The sequence below is a fragment of the Bufo bufo genome, chromosome 2 (assembly GCF_905171765.1).
Source record: "Bufo bufo chromosome 2, aBufBuf1.1, whole genome shotgun sequence".
Classification (NCBI taxonomy): domain Eukaryota; kingdom Metazoa; phylum Chordata; class Amphibia; order Anura; family Bufonidae; genus Bufo; species Bufo bufo.
In genome coordinates, this window is record NC_053390.1 from 440903696 (window position 1) to 440927588 (window position 23893).

A 23893-nucleotide genomic window follows, 5' to 3' on the forward strand; every position below is an offset into this window, starting at 1 on the left:
ATTTTGACTAACAGTGAAAGTCAATGGGAGGCGGATCAGTTTTCAATTGCACCATATTGTGTCAGTGAAGACGGATCCGTCCCCATTGACTTACATTGTAAGTCAGGACGGATCCGTTTGGCTCCGCATCGACAGGCGGACATCAATACGCTGCAAGCAGCGTTTTGGTGTCTGCCTCAGAGCAGAATGGAGGCAAACTGATGCACTGTGAATGGATCCTTATCCATTCAGAATGCATTGGGGCTAAACTGATTTTTTTGGGCCGCTTGTAAGCCTTGAAACGGATCTCACAAGCGGACCCAGAAACGCCAGTGTGAAAGTAGCCTTATTCTAAAAATCTTCATCTACTTGCATATTATACCAGCAACAATTAGTCTTTATGTAGAAAACTATGATTTAAATCAAAACCACCTTGCTGAGCGCGATTCCCGCAATGGACTCGCTCGTGTGAAACAGCCCTAAATGTGCCAGAATTCTGTCAAAATTTATAGCAAAAACTGGTATACTTGCCCCAAATGTATGAGTTTTAAGTACTTTTTGTGCCTTGCTTGACAAAGAGGAAGGTTTAGCAGAAATGGTCATGGCTTAAAATGTTGGTGCTAAGTAAATTAACCAATAGGTGATGTAAAGTCAGACAAAAATGTATAGCAAGTCTTAAAGGGAATGTCAAGACAGCATTATTTCAGTATAATTCAGAAGAAGTAGGCCTCATGCACACGAACGTTGTTTTGGTCCACATCCGAGCCGCATTTTTTGCGGCTCAGATGCAGATGCATTCACTTCAATGGGGCCACAAAAGATGCGGACAGCACTGTGTGCTGTCCGCATCAGTTGGCCCGCCAAAAAAAAAAAACGAACATGTCCTATTCTTGGACAATAATAGGCGTTTTTATTATAGGCGCCCGTTCTGTTGCACAAATTGCGTAACGCACATGGGCGGCATCCATGTTTTGAGGATCCGCAATTTGCAGACCGCAAACCACGTCACAGTTTTGTGCATGAGGCTGTAAGGTAAGGCAGAGACACACAGTATTTTAAATCATTATAATGCAGTGCACTCCTGTGAAACGGGTAGTATCCGTAATGGGAAATCTAACACACACAGAGCGCGATTTCTGCACAGGACACGCTCGTCTAAAAGAGGCCTAAGTCTACATTCACACATCTGTAATGGTTTTGCAATCTGCAAACCGCATATTAATAATATATGGATGCGGTCTGTGTGCCTCATGCACTTTTCGCAGGCCCCACTGTAAAAATACCTATTCTTCGCAAAAAGGACAAGAATAAGAAATATTTTATCATTTGCAGCAAGGTCACAGACAGCACACGGATAACATCCTGCAGCTCTATCCAATTTACATGTATAGGATGGAGCAGGCGTAACCAGGCATGACCACTACAGCGTATGGAGCCGTGCCTGGTTCCTTTTACTAACTAGTCATTGATTGAAAGTTACTAATCATGCTGGTCCAACAACAAATAGCAATGCTCTACCTACAGTAAAGGTGGCCTACATATTAGTGCAAAGCTGATCAGAACTGATGAAGTTTAAGAGAAGATGTTGCTTTAGCCGACAGATGACAGACCATTAGATTTTGAAAATAAGCCATGTTTAAGGTTTACATCTGGAGGAAAGCTCTTTCTTTAACCCTAAGGCTGGGTTCAGACCTGAGCGTCTTTGATATGCGCGTTTAACGCGCGTTTTTGACGCGCGTTTTTTGCAATAGTAAACGCGCGTTTGAGTGATTGACTGCAATGTCCTATGGCCACAAACGCGCGTCAAAACGCCCCAAAGAAGCTCAAGTACTTGTTTGAGCGTAGGGCGTTTTACAGCGCGTTTTTCAGCGCTGTAAAACGCTCAAGTGAGAACCAGGGCCATAGGGAAGCATTGGTTTTCATGTGTTGAGCGTTTTACAGCGCGTTTGAACGCGCTGTAAAACGCTCAAGTGTGAACCCAGCCTAAGTTCACACCTGAGCGTTTTACAGCGCGTTCCTACGCGCTGTAAAACGCCCGACGCTCAAACAAGTACTTGAGCTTCTTTGGGGCGTTTTGTCGCGCGTTCCCGTACATAGACTTTCGGGAACGCGCGACAATGGGCGTTCGCTTGTCTCTGTATGCACGCTTGTAAGCGCCCGTACAATCGCGCATACAGAGCGCTCCTTTCAGAACGCTCAGGTGTGAACCCAGGGTAAAAGAACATTCCTAGAAAGCTCTTGCCCGTCCATCGCCCGGTTTCACTGAATGTGTAAGGCCAATGTGGACTAAGATGTGAATGGTTGTGTCTGTGAAAGGAACGTTGTTCAAGCAGCAAGCCACTTCTATCTAATGCCTATGGCCACCTTTAGGGTCCATTCACATGTCCGCTCCGCAATTTTGCAAAACGGGTGCAGACCCATTCATTTTCAATGGGGCCGGAATGTGCTGTCCGCATCTGCGGATCCGCACTTCCGCATCCGTGCTTCGGTTTCCGCCCAAAAAATAGAACATGTCCTATTCTTGTCCGCAATTGCGGAATGCACATTGCCGGTGTCCGTGTTTTGCGGATCCGCAAAACACTTACGGACGTGTGAATGGACCCTTAGACTGGTTATTGCTGACAATCCTGCGCGGACTGAAATATCAGTAAGTCATTGATCCTATAACCAAAGCATACTGACGGCAAAAATGTGAGAAAGCTTATCACTATACAAGTCACTCCAGAGGCTTTTCTGCTGCGTTCCTCCAGGGGGAAGTTGACACACACACACAAACTCCTTTGCAGGAGTCCAATTTTCGGACAACTCAAACTAAAACATTAAACCACATGGGGTCATAAATCAAAGGGAATTAATTGATACTTTGCCTTAATCTGTTAATGCAAAAACAGCATGACCCCAAATGCAGATATGAAGTTAATCTTTTTTCTTTTTTTAATATTTTACCAAGTTTTTTTCCCCCTCCCTCTTAACAGCACAGTGAATGTGCATTTTCCTGCTGTTTGTTGACAGCAGGGAGCAGAAGAACTTTGGACTTCAAACGGTGTTGAACTTTACTTGTTTTTGGGTATGTTCCTCTTGTTAAATGAACCCTTCCCTGACCAGAGGATTTTCGTTTTTCACTCCTTGCCTTCCTGGGGCCATCACATTTTAAGACTTCTGTTCACATAGCTGTAAGAGGGCTCTTTCTAATGGGACCATGTACAGTGTTTCCTATGCAGTAAATATATATATAAAAAACTTTTTTTTTTTTTATATCCCATGAAATTACCATTGCAGCCTATAAAAGTTTCATTATGTTCTTTGGAACTGTTGTCATGGAACCCCTGGATCCTTCAGAGGAATCGAGGCTACTACAGTTAATTAACAGCTCCCCAGATCGCTGCTCGGGGGAGCCGTTCAGGCATAGCCTAGATCCGCTCCCATTTACTTGAATGGGAAGCTGAGCTGCAGTACCCTGGCAATGCTCTGTCAACCGTATATTATCTGGTGGCTGCCCGAAACAGCTAATCAGTAGGAGTGCTGTTTGTCAGACCTTCACCAAACTGATAGGTCATCAATAGGGATGAGCGAATCAACTTTGGATGGTACATCTGAAGTTGTTTCGCAAAAAACTTAATTATACTGTACGGAGTTCCCGCTCCATAGAGTATTAGAATGTATTGACTCCAATGAGCCGAAGTTATTACTTCACGAAGTCGCGTGAGACTTCGTGTAATAACTTTGTGAATTAATTATTACTGCAAAAAACCTTGGTACCGAACTAGGGTTCAGTTCCTAGTGGTACCTTGGAACCAAACCAGAGTTCGGTTCCAAGTTTTTTTTACAGTAATAATTAATTCACAAAGTTATTACACAAAGTCTTGCGTGACTACGCCAAGTAATAACTTCGGCTCATCGGTGCCAATAGATTCTAAGGGTCCATTCACACGTCTGCAAAATGGTGCCGCAAAAGATGCGGACAGCATCCGCACTTCCGTTCTGCAAAAAAATAGAACATGTCCTATTCTTGTCCGCAGACACGGACAAGAAAAGGCATTTCTATTTAAAGTTCCGGCCATGTGCGGTGCGCAAAACACTTGCGAACGTGTGAATGGACCCTTAGGCCTCTTGCACACAAATGTATTTTCTTTTGGTGTCCGTTCCGGGGTTTTTTTTGCGGACTGTATGCGGAACTATTCATTTCAATGGTTCCACAAAAAAAACGGAAGTTACTCTGTGTGCGTTCAGTTTCCGTATGTCCATTCCGCATTACGGACAAGTATAGGACTGGTCTATTAGGGGCCAGATACAGAATGCACACTCATGTCATCCATATTTTTTGCAGACCGCATATTACATACGGTCGTGTGCAAGACGCCTAAGGCTACTTTCACACTGCCATTTCTGGATCCGCCTGTGAGATCCGTTTAGGCTCTCACAAACGGCCCAAAACAGATCAGTTCAGCCCCAATGCATTCTGAACGGATAACGATCCGTTCAGAATGCATCAGTTTGCCTCCGTTCAGCCTCCATTCCGCTCTGGAGGCGGACACCAAAACGCTGCTTGCAGCATTTTGAGGTCCGTCTGACGAAACTGAGCCAAATGGATCCGTCCTGACTTACAATGTAAGGCCAAGTTCACACGAACGTATGGCTTTTATAGTTTTTTGCGGTCCGTTTTTCACGGATCCGTTGTTCCGTTTTTGAGTTCCGTTGTGTTTCCGTTTCCTTTCCGTTTTTCCGTATGGCATATACAGTATACAGTAATTACATAGAAAAAATTGGGCTGGGCATAACATTTTCAATAGATGGTTCAGAAAAAACAGAACGGATACGGAAGACATACGGATGCATTTCCGTATGTGTTCCGTTTTTTTTGCGGACCCATTGACTTTAATGGAGCCACGGATCGTGATTTGCGGCCAAATATAGGACATGTTCTATCTTTCAACGGAACGGAAAAACGGAAATACGGAAACGGAATGCATACGGAACACATTCCGTTTTTTTTGCGGAACCATTGAAATGAATGGTTCCGTATACGGAACACAAAAAAAACGGCCCGTACACCCGCAAAAAAAATGTTCGTGTGAACTAGGCCTAAGTCAATGGGGACGGATCCATTTTTACTGACACAATATGGTGCAATTGAAAACGGATCCGCCTCCCATTGACTTTCAATGCAAGTCAAAACGGATCCGTTTGCATTATCATGAACAATGGTAATGCAAACGGATCCGTTCTGAACGGATACAAGCATTTGCATTATAGGTGCTGATACCAGACGGATCCACACCTAAACGCAGGTGTGAAAGTAGCCTAATACTGTACGGAGTGGGAACTCCGTACAGTATTACAATGAAGTTTTCTGCGAATCGACTTCAGATGTACCCCAGAGATAGGTACATACATACACACACACACAAGTATTAGGCTACTTTCACACTAGCGTTGCTTGAATCCGGCGTTCAATTCCGACACTGGAACTGCCCGCCGAATCCAGAAAAACAATGAAAAAATGCATTGGAAAAAACGGATCTGCCATTTATGGACTTTTACTTATTTTTCTAATTTTTCGGGTTTAACATGCAAAAGCCGGATCCGGTTTGACAGAACACACGGCGTTAATGCAAGTCAATGGGAAAAAGGCCGGATCCGGCGTTCAGTCAAAGTGTTCTGGATTTTTGGCCGGAGGTAAAAATACAACATGCTACGGTTTTCTGAAAAGCCTGATCAGTCAAAAAGACTGAACTGAAGACATCCTGAACGGATTAGGCTACTTTCACACTTGCGGCAGAGAGATCCGGCAAGCAGTTCCGTCGCCGGAACTGCCTGCCGGATCAGGCAAAATGTATGCTAACTGATGGCATTAGTAAGACTGATCAGGATCCTGATCAGTCTTAAAAATGCCTGATCAGTCGAAAAAATGCATTGAAATGCTGGATCCGTCTTTCCGGTGTCATCTGGCAAAAACGGATCCGGCATTTATTTTTTCACCTTTTTTTCAGTCTGCGCATGCGCATACCGGAAGGACGGATCCGGCATTCCGGTATTCTGAATGCCGGATCCGGCACTAATACATTCCTATGGGAAAAAATGCCTGATCCGGCATTCAGGCAAGTCTTCAGTTTTTTTAGCCGGAGATAAAACCGTAGCATGCTACGGTTTTCTCTTTTGCCTGATCAGTCAAAACGACTGAACTGAAGACGTCCTGATGCAAACTGAACGGATTACTCTCCATTCAGAATGCATGGGGACATACCTGATCAGTTCTTTTCCGGTATAGAGCCCCTGTGACGGAACTCTATGCCGGAAAAGAACAACGCAAGTGTGAAAGTAGCCTAAGGGCTCTTTCACACCTGCGTTATTGTCTTCCGGCATAGAGTTCCGTCGTCGGGGCTCTATGCCGGAAGAATCCTGATCAGGATTATCCTAATGCATTCTGAATGGAGAGTAATCCGTTCAGGATGCATCAGGATGTCTTCAGTTCCGGTACGGAACGTTTGTTGGCCGGAGAAAATACCGCAGCATGCTGCGCTTTTTGCTCCGGCCAAAAATCCGGAACACTTGCCGCAAGGCCGGATCCGGAATTAATGCCCATTGAAAGGCATTGATCCGGATCCGGCCTTAAGCTAAACGTCGTTTCGGCGCATTGCCGGAGCCGACATTTAGCTTTTTCAGAGTGGTTACCATGGCTGCCGGGACGCTAAAGTCCTGACAGCCATGGTAAGTGTAGCGGGGAGCGGGGGAGCAGTGTACTTACCGTCCGTGCGGCTCCCGGGGCGCTCCAGAGTGACGTCAGGGCGCCCCAAGCGCATGGATCACGTGATCGCATGGATCACGTCATCCATGCGCATGGGGCGCTCTGACGTCATTCTGGAGCGCCCCGGAAGCCGCACGGACTGTAAGTATACCGCTCCCCCGCTCCCCGCTCCTACTATGGCAACCAGGACTTTAATAGCGTCCTGGGTGCCATAGTAACACTGAAAGCATTTGGAAGACGGTTCCGTCTTCAAATGCTTTCAGTACACTTGCGTTTTTCCAGATCCGGCAGGCACCTCCGGCAACGGAAGTGCATGCCGGATCCCAACAACGCAAGTGTGAAAGAGGCCTTACTCTCCATTCAGAATGCATTGGGATAAAACTGATCAGTTCTTTTCCGGATTTGAGCCCCTAGGACAGAACTCAGCGCCGGAAAAGAAAAACGCTAGTGTGAAAGTACCCTTAATTATGAATGGAGCAAGAGGATCCAGGGATGAGTGGGCCATGGGGAGGTTTGTAATGAAACAAGGTGCCTTCTAATCTATTTCAAATCATCTACTGAGTGGCCACTGTGGCACTACTAAATGGCTTCAGCACATCAGCCCAGTGCAAACAGGAGTCATTGCTTACTGGCTCATTCTACCAGACTGATATGACATGAAGCTAAACAAAGAGGTCTGAAAAACAAGTTTATTTTTTTGTCCTTAGCCACCACCATTTCCCATACCAAAAAAAATAAAAAATTAAATAAAAAGAGCATAGCAGTACATAGGGGCTACATTCACATCTCCATTGTGAAGTCCAGCAGAGGAACAGTTTGCCAGAGTTCACCATATCTGGCATAGATGGATAGGGACGTACACCGCCGAATCCCCATCGACTAAAATAAAAGAATCAGGATGCTTTCTGGCAGAGATACTGGCTTTCGGCCAGACAAAAAAAAATCCTGAATGCAGGACTTATTTTGGGCTTAAATAATTTTTCCAATTAGTCTTTATAAAACATTTTCAACAGTTTTTCTACAGCTTTCAGTTTCAGTGCATTTGCAGACTCTCTGCTTCACACCAAAGCCGCTCCGTCGGCTGGATCTGTAGCACTCTTCTCTGAACTCCTGGCAGCTCAAACACTCATTTAAAGGGAATATGCCAGCGGAGCAGAATGATACATAGTTTTATGTGAAAAGATTCAGTAAAACTTTTAATTTCCTTCTTTAAATTCCTGCCCTTTCTGGGCTTTGATAGGAACGCCTCCTTGACTGACAGCCTTCCTTCTATGACTGTGTATACAGAGATAGCAGTCAGTCACCGATAGGACCGCCTCCTTGATGTCAGACTGATTTTTTTTTTCGGTTACAAAAGGTTTCAAGATCATTAACGTACGTATGTACTGTGAAAATGGACACTATTTGTATAATTTATCTACATGGTAGGCCCGCCGCAAGACTTCAAAACGACTGGAGCGCATTTTGGCGGACAATTTTTTTTTTTATTGCTGGGTCTAGGGCACTGTTAAAACATTATAAGCTCCTTTAAAATGACGTTTTTATGTTGTCCCCCTAAAATATTAGTCTTGGGGAATTTTGGACATTTTAAGCGGTTGGCTTTTTTTGATTAGAACCTTCTTTTTTTTTTAAAGAAATAAAAAGAAAAAACTGCATTTGTATATTTTAGACAAATAAAACAAATAAGATTTTTACATTTCAAGAAAGCAAAAAGGGGAAAAAAAAGTGTACGTTTATATATTGTATACACACATTCCACTATACTATTACTTAAACTAAAATATTTTTTTTTTATGAACAAAAAAAAGGGGGGGGGGTAATATGTGTGTGTACATAGTCTGCTATACTATTGCTAATACTAGTAACTATTGCTATAACTTTATAATTTTTGTATGGTCTGTTTCACTTATGATTTTTCTTATTTATTTTAAAAAGTGACTTAACCCCTTCTATCACAGTCAGGGTAGGAAGGAGTTGATTCACAGCCTGCAGGCTCACAGTTAATTTTACAGTCAGCTAGAAGAGCACTCCCTGTCAGCTTTTAGGCCTAGTTCACACAAACGTGTGTGATACGTGGCCGTATTGCGGGTCGCAATACATGGCCACAGTCCCGTGTGCATTCCGCATCACGGATGCGGACCCATTCACTTCAATGGATCCGCAATTACGGAATTGCGGAACGGCCGCACGGAACGGGACCCCTCGGAAGCACTACGGAGTGCTTACGCAGGGTTGCGTCCCGTACTTCCGTTCCACAAAAAGATAGAACAGGTCCCATCTTTTTGCGGAACGGGCGGATCGCGGACCCATTAAAGTGAATGGGTCCGCGATCCGATGTGGCTGACCCACGGCCGGCGATCGTGCATTGCGGCCCGCAATTTGCGGGCCGCAGCACGGGCACGGGTCACACACGTTTGTGTGAACTCGGCCTTACATTGTACACGGAGATGGATCTTAGTAGCAAAGTGCTACAAGGATGCCATGCAGCCAGACCGTTTCTGCTGGTCTAATGACAGCGTGATCACATCGATCTGCAGGTCCACGGGGCGCCAGCAGCTCACGATGTAAGCCGGCGCTTTTATAGGTTGGGTTACAGATAAGAGCCTACCGTCACGACATATAACGTCGCGCAGCAATAGGCAAGAGGTTAAGCTAAATTCTTAGCAAAGGCTTTAGCTACAGGTGTTTAGAAGCTGTTGGGAAAGCACAGAAAAGGGTGCTACAGATTGAGCTTCCAGCTAGTCTGTGAATACAATGGAACTGAAAGCTGCAGAAGAACTGGTGACAATTTTTATAAAAACCAACTGAAATAAAATGATTGTGAGCTAAAAACTACCCCCAAGGTGTCCAAAACCTTTTTTTTTTTTTTCACATAATTCAACTAGATGCATTTTGTTATCCTCAGAATTGGTTATGGGTTGTGTATCATTTTCAATTAAATGCTTGTCTGGTTCCATCAGGAAATAACAGTATCTATGACAGCATATATGCTTACGATGTACTTCCCATAGATATTCCGTATTCGCTGTAGTCCGCTTTGTGTTCCATTGACTCTGTACATATAAATCATTCTTCTTAGTGGTGCATTTAACCCTACACATGGCATCACACCAGCAATGTCGGCGGCTCCCATTACTTACTGGGGTCCTATTCAAAGTTCTGCTCAGTGCTATGGCAAAGGCTGTCATGTAGCCCAGTGATAGGTCACCACAGCAGTTGACAGTGACAATATGTCAGGTGACAGCAATGTTTCAAATATCACATGTAGCGGCCCTACCCTTATATTAGGAACTGAGCTAGTAACAACTGAATGTGCTCCTGGTATGTCGATCTAGAAGAAACATCACGCATGCATTTACAGATAAGAAAAGCCTAAGATTGATGACCTATCCTCAGGATAGTCATCAATATCAGATCAGTGGGGGTCCGACACCTGGCACCACCGCCGATCAGGCGATTTAAAAAAAGGCCGCGCTCTGACAGGTCCCCGCTGATCTAATATTGATAACTAGCCTGAGGAGAGGTCATCAATATTAGAATCCCAGAAAACCCCTTTAAGAGCTGCTGCACATGAGCGAGTCCTTTGCGGGAACCATGCTCCATGTGTGAGCGTGATCCTCCGTTTTGGACACGGCTTGTCTTGCAGAATATAATGATTTAGAAGGCTGTGTGCCTCTGCTTGACCTTATTGCTACAGAGTCATACTGACAGCTTTATGACAGTATGATCCTGTAGAAGCAAGGTCATGCAGAGACACATAGCCTTATAAATCATTAGATCCTGCAAGACAAGCATGTCCAAAACGGAGGATCACGCTCACACTGGTGATCCTATAGAAATAATTGGGGTAGCAGCAAGAGTCAACTGCCCCCCCTGAATTGCTAAAAATCCAGCAGATGTGTTTTTTTGTGATTCAGGGGTTGCAGATGCGCTGTGATGCCATTCATTTCTATGTAACAAGCGATGCACTGTGATGCCCCTGCGATCCTGGCCTCGACCAGTGTCCTCATGAAGCACTACCCTAAAGTCTGCAGCGCTACAGACTACATCTATTGTCACAAATGGCAGGCCCAATAACATTTCTCAGGTTACCTCCCTTAAAAAAAAAATCACTGGGGGGCATTTATCAATAATGGCTTAGGCTACTTTCCCACTTGTGGCAGAGTGATCCGGCAAGCAGTTCCGTTCCGGCAATCTGCATGCAAACGGACAGCATTTGTAGACTGATGCGGAACAGTCTTACAAATGCATTGCAAGAACGGATCCGTCTCTGCGGAGAAACGGATCCGGTATATAATTTTTTCATGCGCAGACCAGAAGGATGGATCCGGCATTACGGTATTTTTAATGCTGGATCCGGCACTAATACATTGCAATATAAATTAATGCCGTATACGGCATTCCGGCAACTTATCCGGAATTTTGGACGGACATAATACCACAGCATGCTGCGGTATCTCCTCCATCCAAAACGCCATTCAGTGACTGAACTGAAGACATCCTGAACGGATTGCTCTCCATTCAGAATGCATTAGGATAAAACTGATCAGTTATTTTCCGGTATAGAGCCTCTAGGACGGAACTCAGCGCCGGAAAAGAAGAACGCTAGTGTGAAAGTACACTTAACTTGTGCCAAAAAACACTAACATTACAAATCAAAAGTGGTGATTTGTTTCACTTCATATCAAAAGGCGCTCGCCACTTTTAAAATGTGACTTTTTAAAATATAAACTTGATTATCTGCCTATTTCTCTCAATTTGCAACATTTTAAACACCAATAGCACTAAAAATGCGACTTTTTAAAACTGCCAGACCACCCTTGCGACTTTTGAAAGATAGATGCGACCTTTGAAGCATATTTGCGACATTTCCTGTGGTAAATTGCAACTTTTGTCTCAGACTCGGGACGTTTTTTGTTTCTGTTGAATGTAAATTTCCGGACAAAACCCAGTTGTTTAGCTCATTTATATCGTCCTGTTTTATTACTTGCCTATCACTTGTTCCCATGATAAGTTTATTTTTTTTATAAATACGACTTTATGACAAAAAAGTCACATCTTTCTGCCATAACTGCCTTTTACACAAAACACCACCACATAAGCTGGTTAATTGTCCGCAAAAATTTGAACAATTTCTGCCATTAAGAGGACGATAAATGAGGCGTAATGTGCGCCAATTTGATAGCCACGCCCACTTTCACATTTATAACTCACTTCTGGCGTGATGCATTCTTTATGGTGAAAATTGTGGAGAAAACAGTTGATAGATTTGGTGCACATCAAAACACCATTCTTTTTGGCACATTTTATGCCATAATTCTAATGCAATATGCTTACTAAAATGTCTTTTTTTCCCTTAGGGCTCATGCACACGACCGTATGTATGTTGCGGTCTGCAAAAAAATATGGATGACGTCCATGTGCATTCCGTATTTTGCGGAACGGAACAGTTGGCCCTTAAAGGGGTTGTCTCATCATAGACAATGGGGGCATATAGCTAGGATATGCCTCCATTGTCTTATTGGAGCGGGTCCCACTGCTGGGACCCGCACCTATATCGAGAATGGAGCCTCGCAAGGTGGTGGCTGGAGGACTCCGGTCTGGCCACCACCAAGCCGGCTCCCCATATAAGTGAATAGGACGCACCGTGAATGACTGGACACCGCTCCCATTCACTTCTATGGGCCCGACGGAAATAGCCGAGCCAGGGCTCGGCTATTTTCGATGGCCCCATAGAAAATGAATGGAAAGCGGCTGCGCATGCGCAGTGCGCCCTCCTTCACTTTCAGTGCTCCGTTTTCTATATAGGTGTGGGTCCCAGCAGTGGGACCCACATCTATAAAACAATAGGGGGGGGGGGGGGGGGGGGATTATCCTAGCGATATGCCCCCATTGTCTGTGATAAGACAACCCCTTTAATAGAACGGTCCTATCTTTGTCCACAATGTCCATTTTGCAGAATGGACATGCAGAAACTGAACATTTTTTTTGTGTGGACCCATTGAAGTGAAGTGAAAAAAAAAAAAACACGGAACGGACACTGAAAAAAATGTTTGTGTGCATGAGGCCTTAGGTGCAGGAATTAAGCTGCTGTGAGAATTTTAGAATCCGCTGCGTCAATTGTTGTTGCATTTCACCCTTTTCAATGGAAAAGTGAGATCTGCAGAAAATTAGCATCAAATCCGCACAGAAAAAAAAATAAAATGTAAATATAAAAATAGTAAATAGTAATAAATAGTGTGAATTTATGTGTGGATTTTCTGCACACAAAACTGCATCGTAAGCAGGCACCCTTAAGAGGAGTGCTAGCCTAAACCAAGACTGCCCGACACTCTCTTGATGTTGGGAGAGGGGGCAGAGGATCAGGCATGTTAGATGTTAACACAAACCCCCTCCAGAGGTGCCTGGCAGCTGCCCACTCCCCTTTCCCCACTGTGAGCACGTGCATGCCCAGCTGAGCCAAACATGCATGTGTACTGGGACGGGGTCATGTGCACGGCCGGCTTCAGCCTGTCCCCTTGGCACACCGCAGCCTCCGTTTTTACTAGCTACACCACGGTTTAAGGCAATGAAGAAACGATTGCCTCAGTAACACGGGTCTCATATGACAATGTGGTGAAATAACTTATCGCCACGTTGGGAAATCATCTGCACAGATATCTGCCGTCTTTATGTTGGCGCTGTTTGCGGGGCAGGAATACCAGTCACTACAGTGGGATTTTCTGAAGTCCGGGGGGCATCAGTTTTAAAAATTGTCACACACAAGGAGGGGGTAATTCCTGTGGTGAAATTACGTGGTTAACGCACCTTTTCTCACATTTCTTCATGATAAACACACAGACAGATTACCGACCCCTTGCTGAGTAACACGATGACAATTTTTATAATGGCAGTCTATGGTGTCGGACTGCAACATGCGACATTCTGTGACGAGACAGTCGCAGAAAAATCCATCTGGAATGTTGCAGTGCGGCACCATAGAGTACCATTATAAAAATGGTCACGTGTCATTGGTGCGACAAATGTCGTTGTGTAGACCTAGCATCAGACAGAATCTGCGCCGGGCCTCATGCACACAACAGTCTCCATTTTTAGGTCCACAAGACACTGATGCAGTTGGTTTGAGGACCTATTGTCTTCAACGGATCCATGGTCTGCATTTTGCGGACCTTTTCCATCTTCTTGAGCAACTGATTTATTGATGCGGAAAGCACACGGATGATCGGCGTTCTTTCGGCAAAAGGATAGAACATGTTCTATGCATAGCCACAAAACGCGGACCACCGACATGTTGAAGTCAATGGGTCCACAAAACCTGCAGAGGCAATGTGGAAGGTATCCATCCGTATTTTGTAGATTGCAAAAGAATATGTACGGTCTTGTGCATGAGGCTTTGCGGCGCTGTGGACTAACCCCGTTCAGTAGGCCTAACACATGCAGCAGCCTCAACAAGAAGGGGCATGTCGCCTCCACTTCACCTTGCGCGCAGAAAAATCGGCAACATATAAAATTACAATGTGGATTTCTCATTCGAAAAAAAACTGAAAAAAACAAAACCAGACAAAGCGGAGAGCCGCAGGTTGGCCATCCCTGCCCTATAGGGTTCATGCACGTGGCAAACATCTGTATTACTGAGGCTACTTTCACACTAGCGTTCGGGTGTCCGCTCGTGCGCACCGTTTGAAGGGGCTCACGAGCGGCCCCGAACGCATCCGTCTGGCCCCAATGCATTTTCAGTGGAGGCGGATCCACTGAGAATGCATCCGCCTGCCAGCGCTCAGCCTCCGCTCCGCTCCGCTCAGTGAGCGGACACCTGAACGCTGCTTGCAGCGTTCGGGTGTCCGCCTGGCCGTGCGGAGGCGAGCGGATCCGTCCAGACTTATAATGTAAGTCAATGGGGACGGATCCGCTTGAAGATGACACTATATGGCTCAATCTTCAAGCGGATCCGTTCCCCATTGACTTTCAATGTAAAGTCTGAACGGATCCGCTCAGACAACTTTCACACTTAGAAAATTTTCTACGTTTTAATGCAGACGCATCCGTTCTGAACGGATACGAACGTCTGCATTATCGGAGCGGATCCGTCTGATGAAACATCAGACGGATCCGCTCCGAACGCTAGTGTGAAAGTAGCCTAAGTAATAATGCAGACGGATCCGTTCTGAACGGATGCAAACGTCTGCATTATCGGAGCGGATCCGTCTGATGAAACATCAGACGGATCCGCTCCGAACGCTAGTGTGAAAGTAGCCTGAGCCGCACACCCTCTGAATGCAGAGCTCTATAGCGTATGTCCTATGGGGCACGAGCGCTAAAAAGTGGTCGCCATTAGTGCAAGGTTCACGCACGAGCGTAGACCAGTGGTCGACATTAGTGCAAGGTTCACGTACAAGCGCGCCATTAGCGTAAGGTTCACGCATTAGAGTAAACCAGTGGTCGCCATAAGCATAAGGTTCACGTACAAGCGCGCCATTAGCGTAAGGTTCACGTACAAGCGCGCCATTAGCGTAAGGTTCACGTACAAGCGCGCCATTAGCGCAAGGTTCACGTACAAGCGAGCCATTAGCGCAAGGTTCACGTACAAGCGAGCCATTAGCGTAAGGTTCACGTACAAGCGAGCCATTAGCGTAAGGTTCACGTACAAGCGAGCCATTAGCGTAAGGTTCACGTACAAGCGAGCCATTAGCGTAAGGTTCACGTACAAGCGAGCCATTAGCGTAAGGTTCACGTACAAGCGAGCCATTAGCGTAAGGTTCACGTACAAGCGTGCCATTAGTGTAAGGTTCACGTACAAGCGCGCCATTAGTGTAAGGTTTACGTACAAGCGAGCCATTAGTGCAAGGTTCACGTACAAGCGAGCCATTAGTGTAAGGTTTACGTACAAGCGAGCCATTAGTGCAAGGTTCACGTACAAGCGAGCCATTAGTGCAAGGTTCACGTACAAGCGAGCCATTAGTGCAAGGTTCACGTACAAGCGTAAAGGCTTGGGCAGCCTCCGGTTTACACTCCATGCCCCACATGGCAGCTCCTTCACTCCCCTGAACGCTTTGACATCTTCCACAGACGCCCTCTCATTGACAGCCACCCCCTCCATTACTGCCACCTAATCATTAACGCGGCCTGCAGAGTAAACATGCGGATGCGTCTGCGTTTCTTCTAGTAAACCGCCTGTCGGGTAGAAGGAGGCGGCGTCCCCCGCAGCAGGCCCCGACCCCTCCCCCGCTGTTTACCAGCAGCGCGGCCTACCCCTGGGCGCCACTAAGCAGCCTCGAGTTTGGCCACGCCGCCTGCTGTCGCCTATACTACGGCCAAGCGTCGTATGCGAGGCGGCAGTCTGCGGTTACCCGCTAGGCCTGGACGTAAATCCACATAGTGAACGTGTGATAAAGCGAGCGGCCATTACATCCACTCCGCCATGACCTCGCTCCCCTCCACACCGTACTCACTTTTTCCATGGCTCTGTCCGAAGAGAATCACCAGGATGGCGAGCAACGCCAAGAGAGCGGAGCAGCTGGATCTGCGTGCGGGGTTATTATTGGGGTGCCCCACACCCCCCATCACATCCTGTCCCATGCCAAGCCTTCTCTCCGCGTCCTGCAGATTCTGGTCCTCTTGTCCGATGATAGACCCCCGAAGAAACGGATCCGTAATCTGCCCTACTTTATAATGTGACAGCTCACATGTTGTGGCAGCATGATGGACCGAGTGATAGGGAAATACCGTCTCCGGTGACAGCGGATCCCGGAACGGTACCGCAGGCGTCTTCCGCTCTATAGTGTTCCTATGGAGCCCCCGATCGGCTTATAAAGGACTTTGTTTTTTCTTATTTCCTTCCCGGATAATAGATTGTTTCTCCCCCAAAAAAAATCTACAGATCCAGAACACGTCGGAAAAATAATAACTTCCTGGAGCAGGAAACAAATGAAGCGTTTTATGACGTATTCGTCTTCTTTAGCTGAGGGTGTGAGAAAAGTCACCGGGGCTCCCCAGAACGTCAACAATCCGCTGCAAAATGCATGTGTGAATGGGGAGCTGCGGCCTAAAAGGTCTCCAGCCCAGAGGAGACGGCGACAAATGCCTATTCCCGGGCGGCTGGCAGCGTGGATAGACTGCCCTCCTCGCCCCGGCCAGAACCGGGCAAAAACAGGAGAAAAAGGCGCTGGAGCCGAGCAAATTGTCTCAGAAGCCAGACATGTATTACTAGTTCTTGCGAAGTCTCTCGCCCCCCCTCCTTTCCAACCAGTAAACAAGAGCTGTTAGTCAGCTGAGGAGCCGGCCGAACATGTGGCGTGGAGCACTGGAATGGCTTCAGCTTCCCCACAGCGCTCTTCTGCGAGGAGACGTTTCTTCAGAAGAGCAAAGCAGCTAATGATTATCCCGGGCGGATAATGTGGCGAGATGCCATGACATGAGGGAAAAAAAACATGACAGAGAGCGGGTATGGTGCCCCCCTCAGTACCCTTAGCTCGAATTCATTTTTTAATAAAAAACAAAACCAAAAAAACACAGGGTCTTTTATCAAACTGGTGTAAAGTAGACCTGACTCAGTCGCCCATAGCAACCAATCAGATTCCACCTTTCATTTTGGACAGCTCCTTTGGAAAATGAAATGAGGAATCTGATTGGTTGCTATGGGCAACTAAACCAGTTCTACTTTACACCAGTTTGATAAATGTGACTTAAAACCTGTTTTTGTCTCATGTTGAACCCTTTCCTGACGCAGCGATTTAGCGTTTTTTTCGCTCCCTGCCTGCCTTCCCGGAGCCATAACTTTTTTTTCCGTTCACACAGCCGTGCGAGGGTTTGTTTTTCGCGGTACAAGTTATACTTTCTAATGCCACCATTTAATATGGCCTAGGATATAGTGGGAATCAAGAAAAAACATTCCAAATGGGGAGGAATTTGGAAAAAAAAAAACTTTTTACTCAGGTTACGGTGTTCACTATGCGGTAAAACTGACTTGTGCTCTTCATTCTCCAGGTCAGTACAATGATGGCGATATATATATATATATATTCAAATCACTTCCCTTTCCTCAAAATAATAACTCCAGTACTATTAAAATATAAAAAAAAAAAAATCTTCCATACGGTGAATGACGTAATGGAATAAAAAAATATATATATAGACGATTTGACGTAAAAAATCATACACACCGCAAAATTGAATCGTCAAAAACTACTGATTGTCCTGCAAATAATTATATAACTATAAATAAAAGCTTTGGGGGTCAGAATATGGTGATGAAAAGAAAAAAAATTTGTATTTTTTTCCAGTATTAAAACGCAAGAAAAACTAAATATATATCTAAATATATATATATATATATATATATATATTATATATATAGTGCTGCCCATAAGTATTCATACCCCTGGCAAATTTTGACTTAACCCCTTAACCACTACAGGACCGCCGTACGCAGGATTGCGTCTTTGCGGCGGCCCTGTTATTCTGCGTGGACGCGCCGGAGCGTCCTCTCGCGAGACACGAGATTTCCTGTTAACGGGCGCACACAGGAGCGCGCGTTCACAGGAACCGGAGGTAAACTAGCTGATCTACAGCCCTCCAGCGGCGATCGTTCGCTGGCAGGCTGTAGATGCGATTTTTTTAACCCCTAAAAGATATATTAGACACTGTTTTGATAACAGTGTCTAATATACCTGCTACCTGGTCCTCTGGTGGTCCCTTTTGCTTGGATCAACCACCAGAGGACACAGGCAGCTCAGTAATAAGTAGCACCAAACACCACTACACTACACCCCCCCCCTGTCACTTATTAACCCCTGATCACCCCCCTGTCACTTATTAACCCCCGATCACACCATATTAGACTCCCTGATCACCCCCCTGTCATTGATCACCCCCCTGTAAGGCTCCATTCAGACGTCCGTATGTGTTTTGCGGATCCGATCTGTCATTGATCACCCCCTTGTAAGGCTGGCTCCATTCAGAGGTCCGTATGTGTTTTGCGGATCCATGGATCGGATCCGCAAAACACATACGGACGTCTGAATGGAGCCTTACAGGGGGGTGATCACCCCATATAGACTCCCTAATAACCCCCCTGTCAGGCTCCATTCAGACGTCTGTATGTGTTTTACGGATCCGAGCCGTGGATCCGCAAAACACATACGGACCTCTGAATGGAGCCTTACAGGGGGGTGATCACCCCATATAGACTCCCTGATCTCCCCCCTGTCAGGCTCCATTCATAGGTCCATATGTGTTTTGCGGATCCACGGATCGGATCCGCAAAACACATACGGACGTCTGAATGGAGCATGACAGGGGGGTGATCACCCCATATAGACTCCCTGATCACCCCCCTGTCATTGATCACCCCCCCCTGTAAGGCTCCATTCAGACGTCCGTATGTGGTTTGCGGATCCGATCCATGGATCCGCAAAACACATACGGACCTCTGAATGGAGCCTTACAGGGGGTGATCAATGACAGGGGGGTGATCACCCCATATAGACTCCCTGATCACCCCCCTGTCATTGATCACCCCACTGTAAGGCTCCATTCAGACTTTTTTTGGCACAAGTTAGCGGAAATTGATATTTTTTTATTTCTTTTTTCTTACAAAGTCTCATATTCCACTAACTTATGTAAAAAAATAAAATCTCACATGAACTCACCATACCCCTCACGGAATCCAAATGCGTAAAATTTTTTAGACATTTATATTCCAGACTTCTTCTCACGCTTTAGGGCCCCTAGAATGCCAGGGCAGTATAAATACCCCACATGTGACCCCATTTCGGAAAGAAGACACCCCAAGGTATTCGCTGAGGGGCATATTGAGTCCATGAAAGATTAAAATTTTTGTCCCAAGTTAGCGGAAAGGGAGACTTTGTGAGAACAAAATCGAAAAAATCAATTTCCGCTAACCAGTGGCAAAATTTTTTTTTTTCTATGAACTCGCCATGCCCCTCATTGAATACCTTGGGGTGTCTTCTTTCCAAAATGGGGTCACATGTGGGGTATTTGTACTGCCCTGGCATTTTAGGGGCCCCAAAGCGTGAGAAGAAGTCTGGTATCCAAATGTCTAAAAATGCCCTCCTAAAAGGAATTTGGGCACCTTTGCCCACCTAGGCTGCAAAAAAGTGTCACACATGTGGTATCTCCGTATTCAGGAGAAGTTGGGGAATATGTTTTGGGGTGTCATTTTACATATACCCATGCTGGGTGAGATAAATATCTTGGTCAAATGCCAACTTTGTATAAAAAAAATGGGAAAAGTTGTCTTTTGCCAAGATATTTCTCTCACCCAGCATGGGTATATGTAAAATGACACTACAAAACACATTCCCCAACTTCTCCTGAATACGGCGATACCACATGTGTGACACTTTTTTGCAGCCTAGGTGGGCAAAGGGGCCCACATTCCAAAGAGCACCTTTCGGATTTCACAGGTCATTTACCTACTTACCACACATTAGGGCCCCTGGAAAATGCCAGGGCAGTATAACTACCCCACAAGTGACCCCATTTTGGAAAGAAGACACCCCAAGGTATTCCGTGAGGGGCATGGCAAGTTCCTAGAATTTTTTATTTTTTGTCACAAGTTAGTGGAAAATGATGATTTTTTTTTTTTTTTTCATACAAAGTCTCATATTCCACTAACTTGTGACAAAAAATAAAAACTTCCATGAACTCACTATGCCCATCAGCGAATACCTTTGGGTCTCTTCTTTCCAAAATGGGGTCACTTGTGGGGTAGTTATACTGCCCTGGCATTCTAGGGGCCCAAATGTGTGGTAAGGAGTTTGAAATCAAATTCTGTAAAAACTGACCAGTGAAATCCGAAAGGTGCTCTTTGGAATATGGGCCCCTTTGCCCACCTAGGATGCAAAAAAGTGTCACACATCTGGTATCTCCGTACTCAGGAGAAGTTGGGCAATGTGTTTTGGAGTGTCATTTTACATATACCCATGCTGGGTGAGAGAAATATCTTGGCAAAAGACAACTTTTCCCATTTTTTTATACAAAGTTGGCATTTGACCAAGATATTTATCTCACCCAGCATGGGTATATGTAAAAAGACACCCCAAAACACATTCCTCAACTTCTCCTGAATACAAAGATACCACATGTGTGACACTTTTTTGCAGCCTAGGTGGGCAAAGGGGCCCATATTCCAAAGAGCACCTTTCGGATTTCACTGGTCAGTTTTTACAGAATTTGATTTCAAACTCCTTACCACACATTTGGGCCCCTAGAATGCCAGGGCAGTATAACTACCCCACAAGTGACCCCATTTTGGAAAGAAGAGACCCCAAGGTATTCGCTGATGTGCATAGTGAGTTCATGGAAGTTTTTATTTTTTGTCACAAGTTAGTGGAATATGAGACTTTGTAAGAAAAAAAAAAAAAAAAATCATCATTTTCCGCTAACTTGTGACAAAAAATAAAAAGTTCTATGAACTCACTATGCCCATCAGCGAATACCTTAGGGTGTGTACTTTCCGAAATGGGGTCATTTGTGGGGTGTTTGTACTGTCTGGCCATTGTAGAACCTCAGGAAACATGACAGGTGCTCAGAAAGTCAGAGCTGCTGCAAAAAGCGGAAATTCACATTTTTGTACCATAGTTTGTAAACGCTATAACTTTTACCCAAACCATTTTTTTTTTTTACCCAAACATTTTTTTTTTATCAAAGACATGTAGAACAATAAATTTAGAGCAAAATTTATATATGGATGTCGTTTTTTTTTGCAAAATTTTACAACTGAAAGTGAAAAATGTCATTTTTTTGCAAAAAAATCGTTAAATTTCGATTAATAACAAAAAAAGTAAAAATGTCAGCAGCAATGAAATACCACCAAATGAAAGCTCTATTAGTGAGAAGAAAAGGAGGTAAAATTCATTTGGGTGGTAAGTTGCATGACCGAGCAATAAACGGTGAAAGTAGTGTAGGTCAGAAGTGTAAAAAGTGGCCTGGTCTTTCAGGGTGTTTAAGCACTGGGGGCTGAGGTGGTTAATGGATAGAAATGTAATGTCTCATGTTTTCGTCCATGTCTCATTGAGTGCAATAAAAATAGAAATATATACGTTTCTGTACTTTTTTTTTTTTTTGCAGGACTGAAAAGTGTGGTAGATTTGTCCAATTATAGTCTATGGGCACATCAGGCAATATGTTTCACTATGATTTTATGGTTTTCAAATGTATACACTTGACATATAGCAAAATCCAGATGTGAACAGACCCTTAGGCTACATGCACATGCCATTTTTTTCACTGATTCCTTTCTGAGAAACGGATGTTAAAAAGGGGCCCATTCAATTGTATGGGAGCTGTCTGTCAGTGAAAACGGACAAGATAGAACATGTTCTGTTTTTTTATGTCCGTTTTTCACTGATCGTCAAAAAAAAATGCCATGTGAATAACCCCATAGACTAACATTGGTCTTAAAACGGATGTGTGATGGCCGTTAAAAAAATGTTGTGTGCATGTAGCCTTAGAAGGGTGTCACCTGTCATACAGTGGCACCTGTCATCCAGGATAAAAAAGTATCCGATAACATATACCGTATTTTTCGCCCTTTAAGACGCACCGGCCCATAAGACGCACCTAGGTTTTTGAGGAGGAAAATAAGAAAAAAATATTTTTAACCAAAAAATGTGCTTTTGGTGGGCTTTGAACTAATAGTAGTGTTCTGGTTCTGGCCAAGCTGCCAGTTCGGTTGGTGTACTGCTCCAAATTAATTAATGTTAAAGTATACGTATACTGAGAGATCAATACTGAGACAACACACAGCTGGATTATAACAGGATCTCTGGTTTATTGCGGAACAGTAGACAGTATATAGGACGGAAAGGAGTGGGGGTGTAAGGTGGCGTGTATCTTTTCTATTGGCTATAAACTCTGTATTTTCTGTCACATCGATGACTAGAGGAAGCCCCCCTCCCCCCTTGCTGGTGGGTGAAGCCGTTACTTCTTCTTTCTTTGAAGCTGCTTGCTTGAGCTGAACGGAAACCGTCTTGTGACACATGATAAAGCAAAGAGCAAGATTCTTGTTATAGGCATTGGCTGGGTACCTGGCCGCCATTTTAACTACAGTATAGTTCTCGACAAGCAAGTGTCCATTTTGTATCAATAGTCCATAACAGTAGCCTGTGAATGACACTATTATGGGGGATCTGTGGATGACGCACTGTTATGGGGGTCTGTGGATGGCACTGTTATGAGCGTCTGTGGATGGCACTGTTATGAGCGTCTGTGGATGGCACTGTTATGGGAGTCTGTGGATGGCACTGTTATGGGGGTCTGTGGATGGCACTGTTATGGGGGCGTCTGTGGATGACACTGCAATGGGGGGGGAATCTGTGGGTGACAGATAAATAGCATCTTATGCTATTTGTCATCCACAGATCCTCATAACAGTGTCAGCCACTGTGAATGACCCCCAATACAGGGGGTGGGGGCTGGCATCTACACTAGTTTTTTTATTGCAGCGGGGGCCCAGTGTAGTCATTGTATTCTATTGCACCGGGCCCCGCTCATTGTAGTAATCGTATCTACGGTAACTGCAGGCAATGTTTAACTATAAAATATGTTCGATCCAGCAGCCTGTACTTACGACCATAGCAGGCAGGAGGCTGGGCAGGCGGGCACTGGCAGCGTAACTCACTACGTCACGTGCCCGCGCCGCCGGCTTCATTGATAAAGTGGGCGGAGCAGGCACGTGACGTAGGCAAGTTACGCTGCCAGTGCCCGCCCAGCCTCCTGCGGTCTTAAGTACAGGCTGCTGGATCAAACATATTCTATAGTTAAACATTGCCTGCAGTTACCGTAGATACGATTACTACAGTGAGCGGGGCCCGGTGCAATAGAATACAGTGACTGCACCGGGCTCCGCTGCCATTACAAAACTAGATGCCGGCCCCCAGCCCCTCCTCGCTGATACACACGCCGGCCACGCTGTGCAGCATGCGGTCGGCGGTGTATCAGTGTAAACGGCAGCATTCGCCCCATACGACGCACTGCCATTTTCCTTTTGGGGGGGGGGGGGGGGGAGTGTGTCTTATAGGGCGAAAAATACGGTAAGTTTTTCGGCAGGACTCTGCAGGATTGGAAAACTGTACTATGCTTTTGCATTCCCCTCCCCCCACTTTCCCTTTTTTTCTCTTGCATTTTTGAGGGATTTAGCGATTTTTG

General features: G+C 45.3%; 1 protein-coding gene across 1 annotated transcript in view; it reads right to left on the reverse strand.

The window, feature by feature from the left end:
• INSR (insulin receptor) overlaps positions 1-16988 on the reverse strand; it is a 155585-nt gene extending 138597 nt beyond the window's left edge. The window contains exon 1 of the mRNA XM_040417483.1: positions 16174-16988. Coding sequence (XP_040273417.1) covers positions 16174-16300 — 127 coding nt within the window. The 5' untranslated portion in view covers positions 16301-16988. The remainder of the gene's footprint in view (positions 1-16173) is intronic.
• Positions 16989-23893: the final 6905 nt, after the last annotated feature.